The 17,628-nt window shown below is 42.2% G+C and overlaps 2 protein-coding genes across 5 annotated transcripts; one reads left to right on the forward strand and one right to left on the reverse strand.

Moving 5' to 3' along the window:
• Window positions 1–191: 191 nt before the first annotated feature.
• Window positions 192–8,076, reverse strand: aida (axin interactor, dorsalization associated). Of its 3 annotated transcripts, none has more exons than XM_034296802.1 (10): window positions 7,776–8,076; window positions 7,013–7,079; window positions 6,749–6,802; window positions 5,744–5,798; window positions 5,589–5,652; window positions 5,232–5,332; window positions 4,911–5,020; window positions 4,092–4,182; window positions 2,569–2,686; window positions 192–2,392 (listed from the first exon to the last, which is right to left on the reverse strand). In XM_034296802.1, the coding sequence occupies exons 1-10, from the start codon at window positions 7,880–7,882 to the stop codon at window positions 2,296–2,298; spliced, it is 864 nt and encodes a 287-aa protein (XP_034152693.1). In that variant the 5' UTR covers window positions 7,883–8,076; the 3' UTR covers window positions 192–2,295. The 3 variants fall into 3 exon arrangements, with proteins under 3 accessions (XP_034152693.1, XP_010876692.2, XP_010876694.2); XM_010878390.4 differs by having other exon boundaries at window positions 4,092–4,214; window positions 4,898–5,020; window positions 7,776–8,075; XM_010878392.4 differs by lacking the exon at window positions 7,776–8,076 and having other exon boundaries at window positions 4,092–4,214; window positions 4,898–5,020; window positions 6,749–6,816.
• A 1,457-nt stretch (window positions 8,077–9,533) lies between these two features.
• On the forward strand, window positions 9,534–16,440 carry rnf8 (ring finger protein 8, E3 ubiquitin protein ligase). Of its 2 annotated transcripts, none has more exons than XM_010878388.5 (9): window positions 9,534–9,777; window positions 10,449–10,577; window positions 10,668–11,095; window positions 11,750–11,954; window positions 12,446–12,517; window positions 12,615–12,704; window positions 12,810–12,917; window positions 13,481–13,692; window positions 13,858–13,950. In XM_010878388.5, exons 1-9 carry the CDS (start codon window positions 9,652–9,654, stop codon window positions 13,865–13,867), a joined length of 1,380 nt encoding a protein of 459 aa, XP_010876690.1. In that variant the 5' UTR covers window positions 9,534–9,651; the 3' UTR covers window positions 13,868–13,950. The 2 variants fall into 2 exon arrangements, with proteins under 2 accessions (XP_010876690.1, XP_010876689.1); XM_010878387.5 differs by having other exon boundaries at window positions 9,536–9,777; window positions 13,481–13,685; window positions 13,858–16,440.
• The last annotated feature ends 1,188 nt before the right edge of the window (window positions 16,441–17,628 follow it).

Raw genomic sequence — 17,628 nt, forward strand, 5'->3', positions numbered from 1 at the left:
TATTTCTACTGTATGTTAAGCTGCTTGTGGGAGTCAACGACATGGCAAAGTGGAGAGCTAGTTACCACCTCCCTGTGGGCTTCAGTAACTTAATTGGTTTGTAACTATCTGATGCATTCTGGGTAAATAGACTGAGTCTGAAGTAGGCATTAGGATTCATCGCTTTCGTTAGTCTGAAGGAACAACATTAATCAAGCACCATTATGTTTATTAGAAATGAAAGCAGTGTAGATTCTCAGTACAATGTTTAATTGTTGACAACCTGTCATCTGAAGCGCAGTCCTGCATTGACAGTCCTCAACCGAGTCAGATAGGACAAGCATGCACACACTATACAACCATACACTCCCATTAGAGTATCTTTAGTGTGGTTAGTCTTGATATTTTCACATTACAATATTTTTTTTTTTTTTTAAAAGCTTAAAATGTATACTGTGTTTTAATAGTGAATATCCCTTGAGGGCCTTGATTGAAACAGCGATACAACACAGGTAGAAATCAACATCAGTTCACACAGTGTCCTTCGAAAACCTTTTAATGGCTGACATCTTAGAATATCTGAACCTTTTAAAAAAAAAAAAAAAAAAGCATCCTTAATTAATTTCAGAACAAGATTGCGCATTCCTGTGTGCAGATATATGCATTAGCCAATAGCTGCGTGCCACTTAATTGACTGTCATTGATAGACATATTGCTATGATATGGTTAGCCTATTAGGTGCATTGTCAGAGGAACACACCTTTAATTTGGATCAATTTAAAGGCACACAAACTACAAATCTGGCTTTTTTCTAAATTTTCTTTGGTTTTTCGAGAATGTTGATAAGTTACTCCCACTAATCTGCACAGATATTACCCACACACCAATGCATTTGTTTACTTAATTTTCACAGGATGTTTTTACGACAGGTTGAAAATAATTTTCCCTTGTTTAACCAAACAGATTATTCACATTTTGTTTATAGTGTTTAAATGGATGTAGAATGGTGGTGCATTGATCTAAATGGATGTAGAATGGTGATGCTGAAGGGCAGTTAAATATTTTAAAACATGCAGCAAAATATCTTACGGTGCCTTTGTGATATTGTCAATGTGATTTTACATCAATACACTGGCTGAGCACTGAAGACCATGTTGTTCCTCTTTGGTCCTAAAAGGGAAAAACAGGGGAAGACTAAAGATGATGTTGGTTGTAGTTTTTCTATTGGTTCTCCGGGTTACATGACCAACTTCGAACTCCTTTCATGCAGAATGGGGGTCTCCATTGTGTATGGTTGTCACCACTGTGTATAGCTAATATGCGTCATCCATTGTGTATTGCTGTCACCACTGTGTATAGCTAATATGCGTCATCCATTGTGTATTGTTGTCACCAATGTGTATAGCTAATATGCGTCATCCATTGTGTATTGTTGTCACCACTGTGTATAGCTAATATGCATCATCCATTGAAGGCCATGTAGTGACATAGGGAAATGGGTGTGGCCATGAAGACTTCTGGATTCAGTATTGCTGATGGGGGTGAAGGCAGACAGATCATTGGTTCACTAAACCAGTGGTATTCAATCTGTGGAACTGCTGGTGCCCCAGGGAGTTACTGCAGGTGGTCCTGTTTTTTTATTTTGGGACTTATTCATTCTTCCAAAAATAACTTGGAGTATGAATATTAGTATGAGCATGTTTACATACATTTGACAACGTTTAAAAAAAGAATAAGCATGTATTACTTTCACTGATCAACGGAACAATTTAGCTGAAATACTTTTTTTGTTAACAAACTGTGTGACTCTGTAAATACTGTTCCTTCACAGCTTTTGGCAGTGATTTGGTGGTCCACGGAATGGAAGAGCTTGGAAACCACCACACTGAAACAGGAGGTCAGTGTAGAGACATGGTTGAGCGGTTACATATGTATGGCTCCCTGCTGGAGACTAGGGTTCAACACCTGCCTTCAGCCCTCCGTCTCCACCCTTTAGCCCCTCGTCTCCACCCTTGAGCCCTCCGTCTCCACCCTTGAGCCCTCCGTCTCCACCCTTGAGCCCTCCGTCTCCACCCTTGAGCCCTCCGTCTCCACCCTTGAGCCCTCCGTCTCCCTTTGATTTCCACCGTCTCCCTTTGATTTCCACCGTCTCCCTTTGATTTCCACGATCAATATAACCCTGACAATGACAGTGAGTCAGGAGAGTGACTGTCAACTCCCCCTTTAAATAATAATTTGAAGGATGCCTTATTAATAAATCTGAATTCTCTGGTGCCTCCAGGGCTCATTATTTTCTCCATCCAGTGGCCTTGATTTTTAATCTCTGTGCAATGTCTGGTGAAGGTGGAGATAGAGCGGTTTCTTAGTCAAGAGCTGGAGCTTCTTCCTCTTGAAGTCCGTTGGCTTCTTGTACCTGACAACCAATAATATAAATAGGTTGTTTATTGAAAACATTATATTCAAAAGGGCAGACTGACCCTAGAAAAAGTGAATAATGACCATCGTCAAATACTAGACAATTGCTAACATCAAATAGAATTTATTTTCGACACATTTGGAGGTAAATAAAAATTATAAAGTGTCACTCACAGCTCAATTACGATGGGACCGGGCTTGACCTCATCCATTTCCATGAAGGCAAAACATTTTGTGCTGGTAAACCTCTTCTTCGGTTTATAGTGCTTTAACTCAAAGAAGATGGCGACCCCTGGATCAAGAACCAAAGACATAATTAACAGTTGTTTTTCAAAAGCACTATGCAAGGTTTTTAACATTAACTGACCCTGCACCCTTATTCAAGCCATCATCATTTTGTTCTATCAAATCAAAGAGTATACATGGGCCACAGCTCTGTGGGTGACTGACTGGCTTTGGAATAAACACAAGTTGTCAGGTACCCTTTCAGCCAGAGCTTCTGGTTGTATCCCCAAGCCAGCAAGGAGAACAAATCTGTTGTTCGGTCTCTGAGAAAGGTAGCTAGTTAACCCTGATCGCACCCAGAGAGGGTTTATTACTACAACCCTGTTTCTAACAAAGTTGGGACGCCGTGTAAAATCTAAAGAACAGAATGCAATCATTTAAACACTCAATTCAATATAAAATAGTACAAAGACAACATATCAAATTTTGAAACTGAGAAATGTAATTGTTTCTTGAAAAATACATGCCCACTTTGAATTTGATGCCAGCAACAAGTTTCAAAAAAAGCTGTGACAGGGGCAAAAGAGAGTCTGGAAAAGTTGTGTAATACAAAAAATAAAACCCGTTGGAACATCTCACAACTTATTAGGTTGATTGGGAACAGGTCAGTAACATTATTGGGAATAAAAAGAGCCTCCCAGAGAGGATGAATCTTTCAGAAGTGAGGATGGGGAGGGGTTCACCACTCTGTGAAAGACCGTGCAGGCAAATATTGCAACAATTTAAGAATAATGTTTCTCAATGTAAAATTGCAAAGCGTTTGGGGATCTCATCATTTACGACACATAATATAATTAAAAGATTCAGGGAATATGGAGAAATCTTTGTACGCAAGGGACAAAACCGCAAATCAATATTGGATGGCCGTGATCTTCGGGGCCCTCAGACAGCACTGTATTAAAAACAGAAATTATTCTGTAGTGGAAATCACTGCATGGGCTCAGGAACACTTATTTCAGCAAGACAATGACAAACCCTATTTTGCACGTATCATAACAGCATGGCTCTGTAGTAAAAGAGTCCAGGTGCTAAACTGGCCTGCCTGCAGTCCAGACCTGTCACCCATTGAAAACATTTGGCACATTATGAAATGAAAAATACGACAAAGGAGACCCCGAACTGTTGAGCAGCTTGAATCCTCCATCAAGCAAGAATGGGGAAACATTTCACTTGGAAAACTACAGCAGTTGGCCTCCTCAATACCCAAACGCTTACAGAGTGTTGTTAAAAGAGGTGATGCAACACAGTGGAAAACAGGATTACCAACAAAATTAGGACAGAAATAATATTGTTCACGGTGTTCAAGTTAACAACAGGTTGGTGACACTGTGGTAGCTTAAAACGACATGATGCTGTGGACTAGCTAGTAGAGGTGTTCCCACTACTTTGATGGAGAAGGAGTGTTTGACTACCTTTTGGTAGTCTCTCGATATGTCTCTGGATCTCAACATCAACGCTGAAATGAATATAGGTGTCCTCCTTTCTGGTGGCCACTGGGGTGTCCTGCACAGGGTTTAAATCAATGCCACTCAAATCTGTTAGGAAACAAAGCCTTGGGATTCACTCTGGGGTGCCGGTGGCCCAAACACTAAACGGTCTACTCAACAGATGTAAAATACATATGACTACCACCGTTTCAGGCCTAATGTTTTTCCAGAGGATAACTAGTTCTGTAAACAGTCTGGATGTACCAATGAGATATAGCAGACAATCAGTTTAAGCTAGTTACTGGCAAGAAAATAGAGTGATCTGTCAGACGGTTGCTTGAAATGGATGGTTATCTCCGGCCAGATGGGGCCCACTTCTGAATTTGCATCCAATTTGCTTTAGTGATTATTCTTTCCCACTTTAGTTGTGTCCTTGTTTTACAGTTATTATTTACTGTCTGTTGCAGTTTTGTTGAGTCTGAGACTTTATTCACTACATGCTCAGGCTCTATACAACTTTATAAATGTTCTATTCATTTTGCTTATTTTTACAAACATTTTGTTATTAGAATATATAGAAAGATAACTTCTGTATTATTGAATTTGTTACAGTTAGAGGCATAATTTCTATTTTCGATTAAATTTTATACCAGATATCATCGTTTGAAAAAAAACTGTCAGATCATTGGTTTAGGTATCACCATCGGCCGATTGCGTTATACGAGTTTCGGCTATCAGTTTGAGACTATAATTTTCTTATCGATGCATTCCTAGAAAACAGTGAATCATACCTTTCACGCTTACGGTAATGTACGGATCTATGCATTGTCCTGCGTCTTTCAGCCCGATCTTGTCAATCCTTATCGTGAGCAGTGACATCCCTGGCTCTGAGGGTAGTCGTGGCAACAGCGTACCTGTTGATGAAGCAAACTGTAACGGATACTTGGAGACACACTGGTTACTGAAAACAATCCCATATTTCAGGAAAGTTTCCCATATAAGCACGATGCAGAGTTTGACCGTACATCACAATCTCCAGAGGCTCATGTACCACAGCTTTCTGCCCAACAAGCATTCGGCCTTGGAGCCACTTGCTTTAAAAAGCTTTATATAACAGATATCTACCTGGTACTCTGTTGGGAAAAGACTCGAGGGAACCTACTCCTGCAGCCTCCTCCTCCACCTCCACCTCCAGGTTCTCCTCCTCCCCTGGTGCAAGAATTCTCCTGAATTAAACATTTCATGAGTTAGATTACAAAACAGCCACTCAGATGGCGTGGCCATTTGGGAATTCGGAGAAGTAACTTTGTTTTACTGTGTGATTTACATTTGCGGCCTTTAGCAGGTTTTCTTCCCCAGAGCAACTTCTAGCACTGGCTGCATATACGTACATACTTTTTTGTACTAGTCCTTGGGAATTGAACCCAAGATCCTGGCACCATAAGGAGCCTGCATAGGGGACGTTAATAGAACATTGTTTACCTTAATGGCCCTGGTTGCACATCAAAGGGAAAATCTTTGTTGTACGTCAAGACATTCTTGATAACTGTTGGGAGAAAAAACACAATTAACACACTTCACTGCCCAAGCATCCTATAACGGCAAAACGTTTAGATGATGATGATGAAGATACGCACAGGGTTCCAGTTTCTTGAGATCTTCTAACTTGAACTCGCCTTGGGACTGTGTGCACTAAAGCAGCAGCAGATTGGAGACAGGAGCAGGTGCGTACAGACAGTTCATTTACACTGAAGACATTTAACAGATGCTCCAGTGGGACTCAGTACAGAATGCACACATTTTCATACTTTTCTCGTTCTTGCCTCCGGTGGGCCCTAAAACCCATAACCTTGGCGTTATAAGTGCCAACATTTTAAATTACTGTAAAATAATGTGTATATTTATTCTGATCATGTCAGAATGTGTTTCATAAACCCCAAAACCAATCCTAACCTTAAGTGTAATCCTAAACTTAACTCCTAACACCAACCCAAATTTCAACCCTGAACATCAGGTATCAGTGAAAATCACTGCCTTGCGGTTTGTGGCGTCAACGTGAGACCAGGGTTTGAATGCTGCTTGCGAATTAGCCCAGTGGAACCAGGGAGGGGAGTGCTGTTGTCCAGCACCATCTGGGGTTTTAGGGGTCAGTAATATGGTTGCCTTGCCTCGTTGAGCTCTAACAACCCCCTGTAGGCTCAATCCAGGTGGAAGACCGGAGAGAGCCTTCCCTTCAGCCGCCAAGGATTCTGTTATAGACTTCACAGAAAACACATATCCCAACACTGACGGTCACTAGACCTGGAGTCGCTGCGATGAAGCAGGGCCTTAATCATGAAATAGATATCATAAACGTAGAGAAAAACAAGGTAAAATGTTAAAGAGATATATCTATCACCATAAACAAAATCCCAAGCCTACAGCTGCCTTTTTGTTTGGAAAATGCCCTGACCCTGAATTAAGGACTTCTGGTATTTAGAAGTAGTAAAACTCGCACACACGCACAGCTTACACACTTATTTTCATTTTATAGGCCACTGCTAGGTGTAATCTATTAAATGGTCTTAGATGTTTTCACCCTGGAATACCATTGAAGAAGACTGTATTACCTGGAATAAGCCAATCAAAATAGAGATACTAACTTGCAGGGAAGCACTTCTCATCTCCAGGCATGCTGCAAACTTCCCTAATGTTTTCTGGAAGGGGAAAACTGTGGTAAATAGCAATAGGTTTTCCAAGATTATTAGGGTACCACTGAATATCATTTTATTTTAAATCAGATAAAAACGGTATCTTTCAGGTATTAAATAAAATAATATGTGAGTGACCATAGACTAAGGCAAAGATACCTACAGTCACTCACTCGCTGTTATAAAATGTGGATGAGTGGATAATAAAAAGGTTACCTTCTGATCCTCTGTGAAGTCAGATGAGTTTGTTGACTGGACCTCTTTCTGCAACTGCCTTGCGAGTCTAAATTAATGTAAATTAAAGACAGCAGCTAAAAGTCAAGTCAGACTGTGAAACTGTTCTCAAGAACATGGATTTCTTTTTTTACTAAAATGTAACATGAGGTGCAATTTAATGTAAAATATGCTGTTCTTGTGCCCCCTCCCGGACACAGAGATGAAGTCCAGGGACGTAAAATGTATCATGGATTGTCATGGGTGTGTAGCATTTTAGCTAATGAATCCTGCATTTTCGGGGTAAATTCGTTTTTGTACACCAGTGACGCGACACATCCACAGATTAGCTCAGAGCTCCGCCCATGATAACAAGCGGCTGTTAAAGTCACACAATGTTCCTACATATTCTAACTGTTGCTGTCATTTAACAAACGCGGGGGTCACCGAGGATTAAGTGAATGACAATATTCTTTAAAAACGAATACAATAGCAGCGTTCTAACCAGTGGTTGAACCTATTCATTACGATATAATTCCTAGATAAAATAGTTACAGAACAGCTACAGTGGTCTGCCACATGTAAGAACGTGCAAAAATAGATATGCTGGATTTTGAGATATTTAATGAAAACCAATCAATGTGATGCGTATTACTACATATTCCCTGAATAGATGGGAAGATGCAACCCTCCTCTCACATCCAGTCATTCTCCAACCACTGACTCTAATAGTTGATGATGGAAATGGTTTGTTGTTGCAACTTACATTTGATACTCATCTATCGCCTCCACTAACTGTCCCCAAGAATCAAAGTCCGTGCCTTTTTTGAAACTCGCGTGCCATTTCTGGATAGTCTTGTTGACATCAGACATTTTTAACAAGATGGGTTTGCAAAATACGTATCAGGTTAGCATCGCATACATAGATTTGTCCGTCGCCGCATCTTTGTATCAATTTGCGTTACTGCTGAACTGAGGGTTTCAGATAAACCGGTGATACATTGACCAAGCCCTAGCGCGTTCTCAACTTAACCTCTCTCCTGAACAAAAGGGAAGTCCCGCCTCTCAGAATATCACGCAATTGGCTCGAATTGGCCCCTTTTCAGTTACAATCACGCTAGTGTGTGGTGCGGACTGAAACGACCACGAACCACCGAGCAGGCTGCCACTCAAGACTGTCTGACAGTGGATGTGTATGGAACATCTAGTATGGAAGCCGACACTTTTGTCATTTTTGTAATTGTGTAGGCCTACACAATAATACAATTTCTATAAGTTTAAGTTATTTTTTTGATTTCACGTGAAACTTATGCACAAATAAAGAACAGTTACGCACATGGTTTACACATGAAAATCAGTTTTTCCTATGAATGCATGAAGAGACTTTTAAATTGAAATCTTGCAGTATACCTATTTCCGGTTTGCCTGATTTCATATTGTTCACACTGCCTGTTGCTTGTTATGTTTAGCACTCCTCCCGGAAAGTTTCAGTTACGTTTTTTGGGAGGTTAAGATGAAACCGCCAAAACTCAAGATGGTGATGTTGTGCTTTAGAATTGTAAAACTAAATTCATACTAGCAAAACATATTAGTCCGTCATAGTAGTTTGTTTGTACATTCACAGATCTAATACCACGCTTACGTTTCATGTTCTACCTATTACTTTTTTACGATTATACCAATTTACGTATGAATTTACGCTTAATGTTTTGGCTAGGATGACCACATTTTCAATCCCCCATTCGGGACACTTAAGTGTAGTGCACTTTAATGCACGCGCACGTGTACGCGCTTATGCACGCACCATAGACGATTTCATCAGGATGGGGGACAATTATTTCAGCGCTTCAACACCATGGAGAGCGCCGCAGTAATCGGGAAATTATGTTTTGTCTAAAAAAATCCACCAAAACACAGTATTTAAAAAATAAAAGTATGTTATTAACAAAAGTAAACACAAAACATAAGGAATGTCCTGGTGTAATATAACATTTATTGTATAAGGTATTTATAAGGTATTTGTATGAGTGCACAAGCTCAGGCTGCCGGCCATATGACCGACAGTAACACATTCTCTGCCAGCTATAATTTTTTCAACAAAACAACGTAAAAATATCCTCAAATAGCCTACAAATAACTTCAAATATTTTACATCATCACAACGCAATGGCACGAGCTGGTCCCGTTCAGTTTTATAGCCTACTGTTCTCCACACGTTTCACAGATTAAACATTTTAAAATGGTTAAAACGTCAAAGATTAAAACGTCAAAACATGAAACCACTATTGTACCTTTTTAATAACAAACCAACAAAGAACCTTTAAAAAAAAAAAGATCCCTTTGAGAACAATACTTGTTTGGGCAGTGGATATTCTGTAGGAGATTGTTGTTTCACAGGAGCCGTCCGTGGGAAACGCGGAGCGGCAGCTATCATAAACGTTTAACCGAATGAGTAGTGCTTTCAGAGTTATATGTCCCATAAGGTTCCTCTGGCCTGCCCAGGTTATTCATGAGTCAGAGCAAGGCATTGTGGGACTTTTGAAACTCGCGTCATATCCAGTAAACATGGAAGGCTCTGCCAACCCAGTGGGAAAAAAACATTATATTTTTTCCTTATTTAGCCCCATGTAATATGTGAAGAAATGGACCAAATAGTAAGCACAAATTCCTCTGCAGCTGAAGATGACGAATCTGCGAAGAAAGAAGAATGGTTTTTGACAAGAGTTGGGAAAAAATTGGAGCGGCTCTGCTTGTACGAGAATACACAGGTAGCTAGCTACAATAGATGCACAGCTAGTTTAGTTATCGAATTTCGCCGCGAATGTAAAGTACAAATAATAATTGTTGTTAGCTAGCTGATTGGTGCTAACGTTGAACCATAGCCTGTTAGCTACCCACACTACTAACTAAACGAGCACACGGGGCTTCCTAGCAGAGTAGCATCGCATGTTTACCAAGCAGCATAACACGAGTCTTATCCAACGAAACCTTTGGCTCAGGTCTCAGAAAGTTATCTAAATGGTGCTATATGAGCCCTAAGACATACGTGGCACACTCCACGTTACATGTATTAAATATAATACATCAATTCATAACATAATCAAACAGTCACGTACATAGAGACCAGGGTTTCCCAACCCTCTCCTTGGGGACATTTCACATCATTTATTGTCGCCCTAGACTGAAACCTGATCCAATTATTAATGATCATGACAATATTTGACAAGTTGAATCTGTTGTGTTTTTTCGGGCCTACAACAAAAATGTGAAAAGTCTGGTGGACCCCTAGTGTCCTGGTCTAGTGCAAAACGACTCTAGTCATACAGTTCTAGGGAGACTGACTGTCCTGTGCGTACATTCATTTCCTTGGAGACATAAAATAAATTGTACAACAGGAGCCACTGTGAATCGACTTCCCTAACCCATTTTCTTTTGACAGGTCACTCTCGGACGTGGCTTAAACGTCACACACCAGCTACTGTCCCAAAGCAACCCCCTAATGATATCCAGACTCCACTGTATGTTCAAGCGAGGAGAGGACGGCCAGTGGACGGTGACAGACATGAAGGTACAGCTTCTTCGCTTGCTAATTTTTTATTTAATTGAGTGTTTTTATTAGTGTTACGCTTGTAATAAACCGAAAGCTGTTCTTCTTCAGAGTCTCAATGGCGTGTGGGTGAATGAACAACGTATTCCTGTGGACAAGGCTCACTCCCTGAAGCCAGGGGACTCGATAAAGCTGGGTGTGCCCGTTGTAGCCGGCACAGAGGTGGAGTATGAGTACATACTGGTAAAGCGGCGCCTCATTGCCTCAGAATCCTGCCTAGCGAGTGGGGCTAATGAAGCGGCGTGCCTCGCTTCCCGATCCAAGAAAACCAAAAGGAAGTTGAACTCTGATGAACTAGAGCCCTCAGCGTCATCAAAGTCCAAGCTGTACCGGTGCTCCCCCACAGACAAGTCCCATGGCCAGCCCTGTCCCACTGATGAACCGCGCGAGAAGCCAGGGAGCCGGATGCCAGAGGAGGCGGGGCCCAGTGCGCTGCAGCGTCAGGAGTGGCCCAGCGGGGATCTGTCCAGCCTGCAGATGTATGTCCACTGCTGCTCTGGGTGCTGCCCACTTTGACCACCAACAGGGCAGATTCCACACTGTCCTCTACTTGTCTGCACTGTTTAGAATAAGTGTGGGGAAATTGTGTATACATATCATTTTGGGAGACGGGTCATGTTTTGGGGGGTATAGGGACGTGCCCCATTCCTCTGAGGCTCTCCTCTCAGATTAAAACAGTAGCCTTCATGATTTTGGTGGAAGGGATCACTTCCTGATGTGCCCAATTTAGCCACTTCTTTGTCGGGTTTAGAGTGTCAGATACCTCCAGTGACTTTTAATGCTAAGACTCTGACAGTGGATTCAACTGGTTTTTAATATTGCCTGCTTTAGTATGCGTGTTGATGAAACTATTATTACTAATGTAGCTAGACTAAATGTATCTAGCTTGCCACTATACCTTTACCTGCTTTTACAGTGGGCTTTCGGGAACTGTCACATATAGAAGTTAGTGAACCTTGGAGAGGAGAATGCTGGCTTTAAATCGCAAATTGAAAGGAGTGTGGAACTGTAGAACAAAACAATTTTTGAAAGACGCCAGAATTTCGTCAAGACGCAGAAAGCTGAGGAGCGCATTTCGGTCACTGTCCTTATTTCCATTCAGACGTAAATGTGGAGTTGTATGTCTGACCCAGTTACAGCCAGAACATCCAGGTGCTGCATGACCGACTGGGTGACACCCAGCGGCTGATGGAGGTGGTGGAGGGGCAGCGCCAGCACGACCCCCACCGGGAGGAGCAGGTCAAGGAGCTCCAGAGCCAGTTGGAACTGCTCCACGGCCAGTTACGCAGAATGGAGATGCTGGAGAAGTCCATCGGTGAGACTCAGAAGCGCCTGGAGGTGAGCGTCACTGCGTGAAATCAGATGAAGAAGAGACACGGTACTGAGCCCCAGCCTTTTGGCGGCGAGCCACGTAGACCTGGGAGTGTTTCCCAGGACACTATCACACAACCGGATATAATCTGACCCATAGAAACTAACGCTGCTCTCACGCTGCACTTAAAGCTCTGCTCATCTCCCAGGTCTCTGGAAAAACTCCCAACCGCAAATGGTGACCTGAAATCTAAATTCAAGTTAATTCTATTCTCGCCGCTCACATCCACTCAACAGGCTGACCGCCCTCATGTACGTCAACTTAACACAGGGACAGGATGTGCTAAATCTATATGTTGTCAGCCAAAACACCCATTACCAGTACTACTTGTGTACATTAACCAGGCATTTGAAGGGTTATTCTGATTAGATTGTATGGTGGAGCAAAGATGTTGTGAAACCTAATGTTCGGCTCTGGAGAGACTACTCATTTAACACACTGGCAAATCTGTTTAAAGTTGCAGAAAACTTTTAAACAACAGTCGGATGAGGAGGCTTTAACCAAACAGCTGAAGGAGGCTTTGTTAGAGGTAAGTAAAAAAATACGTTATGCTTTTGTATTAACGGTGACCCAGTATAACGATTATTAACTGAGTGAACCCTTGAATGGGTCTGTAATCCATATAGCAAAGAAAAGTCATAGAGGAACTTGCGCTCTCACGGCAAGGCTTCGAGGATGTTATCAAGGCCAAGGACAAAGAGCTGGAGGTGACAAAAGTAAAGGAACTTCTTCACTCCTTTTTCAATTGAATTTCAGTGACCTTAAATGATGTGCCACCATTGATATGCAGAGATTTTAAGCCAATGTTTATTCTTTCCCAGGAAGAGAAGGAGAGAGCGAGAGCACAGAAGGAGGAAGTTGTAACGCAGATAACTGAGGTGCTCGAGAATGAACTTCAATGCATCATTTGCTCAGAGCTCTTCATTGAGGTAAATAATTTGCTCAGAGCTCTTCATTGAGGTAAATCATTTGCTCAGAGCTCTTCAGTTAGGTAAATTGTCTTTCCTGTGCACTTCACTGACGCAAATGGTTTGTACACAGCTGTTAATTGAGGTTGTAAGACAGCTGTTAATTGAGGTTATAACATTTTATATTTTGAGTGAATATGCTGACATTATTTGGGGAAATAAAAATGTCCCCAGTGGCTGATGGAAAAATACATAAATCTGTTCCTTTTTTTAACATGGTGGAAATCTTACAAATGGGTTCTTTAAAGGGGTTTATGAACATACACACAATTTCCATGTTTGCAGTTCTCTCCCTTTAAGGTTCTGACAACAGTGTGTTAAATAGATTTATTTAGGGAAAAGTCGGAGCCAAAAGGAAACTACTATTCAAATTTTAAATATTTGTTTGTGTCTCTGCTTTGCTGGTCTCACTTTGCCATAATATTTTTTAGTTGAGTGCTCTCACTGGGTTGCTTCTAATATGTAATCTGGTCCCAGTAAAAGATCACCCATTAATCTGACCTCTGACGTGTCTCCCCCTACAGGCGGTGACGGTGAACTGCACGCACAGCTTCTGCCTGCACTGCATCAGGGAGTGGCTCAAGAGGAAGGATGAGTGTCCCATCTGTCGTCAGGCCATCCTGTCTCAGACCCGCTCCCTGGTGCTGGACAACTGCATCGACCGCATGGTGGAGCAGCTCAGCCTGGACATGAAGCTGAGGCGCCAGGAGCTCATCGTCCAGAGGAAAGGTGAGAGGTGCGTTTGACCCCACTCCCATTCCGGTTTTGAGTCGGCAGTAGATCGTGAGGGGCGAGTGGGCGGGAGGGGCCGTGGGTGCCACAGTAGGGTGAAAAGTTTTAAAAACCTGGGTTGTTACACGGCTTCATGATGCCCCCCCCCCCCCCCCCCCCCCCAACGCAGCTCAGCGTGAAGAGGTGCTGGTGATTGACGACGACACCTGCAGCAGTGGGAGCAGTACCAGTGGGAGCAGCAGTAGCAGTGACCTCTCCCTGGACAACCTCAGCTCCGTCATCTCCCTGAGCCACAGTGACCACTGGGGCTCTAGCCCCACGACTTACATCAGCGACGACTCAGACAGTGACGATGTTTTTGTATGGAACATTTAGCCTGTTTGACCTGACACCTTGGCGCTTTTTTGTTTTTGGGGGGGGGAGGGTTGTTTTGTTTTGTTTTTTTTGTTCTGTCAGAGATGCCGATGAGACCGTGCCGATAAGTCCATTCTTGCCAGAAAACTAGTGCACTCAGTGTTATGTCTCATGCCTTTAGTTCATATTTTGTTTGTAACTTTGTCCTTCGGTCTGTCTTGTTTTTCATTTTCCCAGTGAAACAATAAAGTTTCTGCATTGATTTCAAAGTCGCAATGCATCTGCCAAGGAATGGGCACAAGGTGGCGCCATTTGAACACTGCTCATTGTTTTTTATTTTTTATATGATGGGGTGGGTATTGTTAATTTTATTTTAGGAAGCCGTATGATCCAATATTGATATAGCTAATAATTCATTCTATTGACCCAGACTTTTAGGAGTGTGACCCAAGCCTTACTGAACTTCAAAGCAGTAATTTAAAAGTTTTTTGAAAACAGTACACAGAAAAAGGGAGGCAGAAGCCTGTTAAAGGTACCTGTGTTTGCCAAAGTTCTCCTTGGCAATTTACACACGGCCAAGTTGCCTAGCAACGAATGGAACGGCTCGGCCTGCCATGAAGGAAAACCAGGTGTGATCGCTCCATAGTCCAAACAGAGATACGGGACATTTTGCAGGCTCTGAAAGGATGAACAGATGGCTATTTTGTTTTGGCTGGGTTTCCTTTGCACACAGTGATCTTTGAAAATGTTAAAATAGTTTAAATTCTGCTGATAAAAACTGTGTAAGCCAAAAATGTTTTCCAAAACGCAGCTAATACCAAGACAATCGTCGGTTCTGGAAATGAAGTGAACATTTTTCTTTAGTTTTCTTCTGTGAACAGGGCCGACTACATTCAGGACCTGAGGGAAGGGGTCCCCTGTACAATTCTACAGTAACCTACATTACCAAAGTGAAGTAGGCTATGAGTTTGTGGTTTGTTAATCTATTTTGTTCACTGTAAGACAGGCAACTATATATCGCTCTGCAGAAGAGCACTAAATCACAAAAATGTTGATGTGAAATGTTTATTCTTAACATGCAGATTTTCTCTGCAGTGTCACACAGAATAATTTGGGGTTCTTCAGATGCAGAACCACGAGAAGACGCAACACTGAAAGATCAGAGCCGAGGAAAAGGACATCACCGACTCGTGACTCACACACAGGATTGTCCCACAGATGATTCTGCGTCAGTCCCAGGCGAGATGTCTGTGATCCCCAAACGTTACCCCCCCCTCCTCCATAGGTTAATATCCCGAGTGCATTTCAGCGCCTGCTTCTGGAGACTACTGCGCAGAGAAGGCCTGTGTCACGCCAGTCCATTAGAAGCTGAGTGTAGCGTGTGTCTGTCAGTCTGTGTTACACCAGGACGACAGTGACGGCCAGTCCCCGGGCCCTAGTCGAGTGCCCCCCCCCACCCCCACGCTTCCTCCAGGAGCCTCTGCCATGGTGTGTCATGAAAAGAACAATGTCAGCAATGGTTCTGCTCTCTCTTCAATCGCTGTGCCCCCCCCCATTACACTGAAGCGTTTGGGTCAAACCAAAAAACGTCCAATTAAGTTAGCCTATTAAATAAGGTCTTATTACATAATTAAGCGAATATCCTCCTAAAGCACCATATTATGTCACAAGGCTGACCATGTCATAGTCGCTACCCTAACCTCTTCATAATATAGCCTTGTCCTATAATCTAAAAGTGCTAGAACTACTAAAGTCTAGGCTATAAATGAACACTTAATACTACACATTCCTACCTGACATTGATCAGAATCAAGGCCGTAATCACAATATATATTCATATATATAATATTCAGATATGCTCAAAATGTCCCCCCCAAATATGTCAATTATTAATAAAATAAAAATGCGCTACGCTACGACAGGCAACCCATGCACCGCTTTCCAAAAATAATAATTAGCAAATCTAAACATAATCATAACTAAACTTAACAAATTGCCGTTATTATTACTACCAGTTCTAGTTTTGTGGTTTACTGCATTTCGGCGTGTGGTTTGTCCAAGTGTTGCAGTACCCCAGCACAAGCCGTCGGTCGATTTCTGTTGGTAGGTACTATCTATGAGTGGAAAACTAAAATGTAATATGAGTGTTACGTATATCTTCTTGTCGAATGTGATAGTTTTAACTGTAATTGTGGAAATAATAGTTTGCTAAAAAGCGTCAGTATTTGCATGGAGTGTAAAAGGTTTTTGGTGCAAACGGGACGATTTGCAAATGCTAATCAACCATCACAATGGTGCGCATGTGCGTATTCAACTAACTGTAATGTCTTACGTTAATGACTTCGTTAGAAATGTCAGAAAGCCCACGTGAAGTCTGAGTAAAGTGTCAGTAATTTATGTTGCGATGCATGTTATTTTTGCAGACAGTAGTCGTTTTCATTGATTGCATATTAGTTTAGTATGATGTATAGCTCTATTTGCTTATGATAAATCGAATTATTTGTGTTTGACTAAAGTGCAAGAAGTTTTATTAGTCAGCTTTCATTCACAGTGAGTGTCATCATGAACAAGAGGAAGGGTGGCAGTGACACTCATCCGTTTTTTGGGCAGCCTTACAAAAGTTGAGAGCAGTGAGAAAATGAATACCAGTCAGATGATTTAAGTATGCAGTAGCACAAGAGGTGAGTCAATGTTTATTTATATAATTCTCATTGCCATTCAGATCAGAATTGGTTAGTAATCCATTCCTGAACATCATGGCAAGAAACCTGTTTACTGATACTTCTTTCATGTTCACTCTGGTGAGTTAAGAGTAAAGAAAGAGAGAGGGAGAGGGGGTATGAGAAGGCCAACAGGGCAGGGGGAGCAGGTGACATGGAGGTGAGTGAGAAAAGGAGCAAATATTGATGACCGATCTGATATTGCCATGTATTGATCCCACAACATCCTTATTAATGTTGGCACAGGTACCACTACATTTTGGTTTAGGCACAGGTGTCTCTGAGGTTAGGTTAGGGTGGGGGGCAGGGGTATATTCTGTCTGGGGTAACCAACTAACTACAGGTCAGTTGATGGTCTTGGAGCAACATGTTTTAGGCGAGCAGTGAGCCTAGGCTTCAAGCCAAATGAACATCCTATTTCTATTGTCGTACATCAGCTCCGGGCTAGTTGTGGAGTGTCGGCGAAGTGCTGCTGTGCTAAACTGACCTCCGTGTGTGTCCGCTGCGGCGGAGGCATAGAAGCCTGAGTCAATGAAGCTTGTCTGCAGTTGGACTAAGTGCGGAGGGATTTAAAAGTACACAGAATCCAGACCAGGGTTACTGCCAGAAAATTAAGACCCAGAGCTTTTTTTGCCCCACGCCCCTGCAGCTGACGATAAGACCCAGCACACTGGCGACTGTAGGACTCAGGCCTTGGTGATTGTAAATTGTAAATAGGATGGAATAACTGGTGGGGGGGGGGGGGGGGGGGGGTTGTGAAGCTAAAGGCTGATCGGGCAGAATAACGTTTGTCTAGACTGCAATACGTTATTCTGCTGGGGTAACTGAGATAATATTTAGTTTTACCTAAAAAATGGTGTAACAAT

Source organism: Esox lucius, chromosome 14 (genome assembly GCF_011004845.1).
Source record: "Esox lucius isolate fEsoLuc1 chromosome 14, fEsoLuc1.pri, whole genome shotgun sequence".
In the NCBI taxonomy this organism is placed as follows: domain Eukaryota; kingdom Metazoa; phylum Chordata; class Actinopteri; order Esociformes; family Esocidae; genus Esox; species Esox lucius.